Genomic DNA, 2,134 nt, shown 5'->3' with positions numbered 1-2,134 from the left:
AATCCTTTTATATAATCAATTAGCTTTCCGGAAATGCTGTATTTAATGAACGGATTACTCTTTCATTTAAATCCTTTTACATAATCAATTAGCTTTCCGGAAATACTGTATTTAATAAATGGATAAATCTAATTTTTGACAATTCGATGTTGCTTTTATCTTTGGAAAAATTATCATCAACTTATCATTATAAAAATGGCATTGTTATGATACCATGACATAGCATTATTATGTATAAATTCGATGATTAATAATTACTTAGAGTAGTGATTTTCAAAAATTCACTGATTAATAATCACTTAGAGTAATAGGCTTTCAAAACATTCCTTGACTAAAGACCACATTAACTTTTTAATTAACAGTTGGGATCATAAAATTTAAAAATAATCATTCCTATTAATTTGAAAAAAATTTTAATTAAATCAATTTTTACTGTATTAATTTATCAATCACTGATAATAATCCTTGACTGTTATCATATAGCTAGTTAGTTACCTCCTATACAGATTACATCGTTGTTTGCACATATGATAAGAGAGATCATTGCTTGTTTTCTACTTACTATGCTATCAATCTTACGAAATCATATTTTAGCTCGCATTAATCATCGTTTTAAAAATCATCGAATGAAATTTTCACTTCAAAAATACAAATTAATTATTCATTAGAAGATGAAAAGTGCATTAAGTGATGTTAGAATATTACAATAAATATAATGATAAGTGATAAAATTAAATGAAATAAATCTAGTAATCTTGAAAAAAAAAAAAAAAAAGCAAAAAGATCATGATGATAAATTGTTATCATTACTTTTATTAATATAATGTGAAAATATTATTATTAAATAATCAAATTATTAGAGATAAAAAATAAATGAAATGAAATTTTCGAAATTTATTTTACAAAAAATTCTTAAAAATTAAAATATTTCATCATAATTAAATATCGATTCATTATAAAAATAAAAACTAAAGAAATAATTGGTAGAAAGAGAAAAAGAAACAATGTTTCAGATTATTATCTATTATTCATTGTTTGTTTATTTGTTGTTTTTGTTGTTGTTGTTGTTGTCGTTATTGTTGTTTGTTGTTGTTTATTGTTGTTTGTTGTTTGTTGTTGCTGTTGTTGTTGTTATTGTTGCTATTATTATTATTATTGTTATTCTTGTTCGTGGTGATTAATATTCTATTCTCTAAGTTTACTCTCAAAAAATATCTTTCTTTTTTTTTCTTCTCTCTCTCTCTCCCTCTCCCTTTCCCTCTCTCCTATTTTTTTTTTTTCCAATAAATATATTACACTGTGAAATATTATTCAACGGCTAAAAATACCATTTCTTTCGGCAAGTGCTATTGCTCTTTCACAAAAATATTTTTACTTTTTTTTTTTTTATTTTTGAAAACACATTCAAAACAGAAAATATATATAAAATATATAATATATATTATAAAATATAACACAAATATGCATGTAAATATGGAAATTTTCAAAAATATAAATTATTCCTAATTATTATTTGCAAATAATTTTAATTAAATTAAATTAATTAATGTTACATCATAATGGGGAGATAATAATGATGAAAAATGCTACTGTTTTCTTTTTTTTTGCTTAATTTACTAACATTCAAATGATATATGATCATAATTATTAATATATAATTTCTTATCATTTAATATCAGATGATAATATAATGACAGATCTGTTCCGTTATAAGATGATAAAGATAGAAGGATAGGATAATTTTAAATTAAAAAAAGGAGTTTAACATTCAATAAAATTGAATGAAATTAAAATAACTCAATGAAATTTAATAAAAAGAAAGCTTATCACTTACTATGATAATATATCATACAACATCTTCGTACATTATTTAAACTACATGCCATTCAAATTTCAATCAAATCTTTCTTTTTTGTTTTTTTTTGTTTTTTTTAAATTAGAAAAAACGAAGAAAGGATGACTAAATGATAAATACCATCTGTTTTACTTTTGTTTTTTTTTTCTTATTTATATGCGTTTTTTTTCTTTCTTTTTTTTTTTTTTTTTAAATTTTAAAATGAAATAAATATACCAAATAGAAATGAATGTACATTTCTTTCCTTTTTTTTTCTTTTCTCTCCCTCTTTTCAATTAA

At 21.4% G+C, this 2,134-nt stretch overlaps 1 protein-coding gene across 1 annotated transcript; it reads left to right on the top strand.

Annotated features, from left to right (window-relative positions):
• Positions 1 to 1,013: 1,013 nt before the first annotated feature.
• Positions 1,014 to 1,181, top strand: LOAG_19029 (hypothetical protein; the record flags this gene model as incomplete). The annotated part of the gene is made up of 1 exon (XM_020451686.1): positions 1,014 to 1,181. A coding segment is annotated over one exon (168 nt), but the record flags the coding sequence as incomplete, so codon positions are not given.
• Positions 1,182 to 2,134: the final 953 nt, after the last annotated feature.

Source organism: Loa loa (assembly GCF_000183805.2).
Source record: "Loa loa unplaced genomic scaffold supercont3.976, whole genome shotgun sequence".
In the NCBI taxonomy this organism is placed as follows: domain Eukaryota; kingdom Metazoa; phylum Nematoda; class Chromadorea; order Rhabditida; family Onchocercidae; genus Loa; species Loa loa.
Note: the sequence above shows the minus strand (reverse complement) of the source record. Positions and strands in the feature narration are given on the sequence as shown.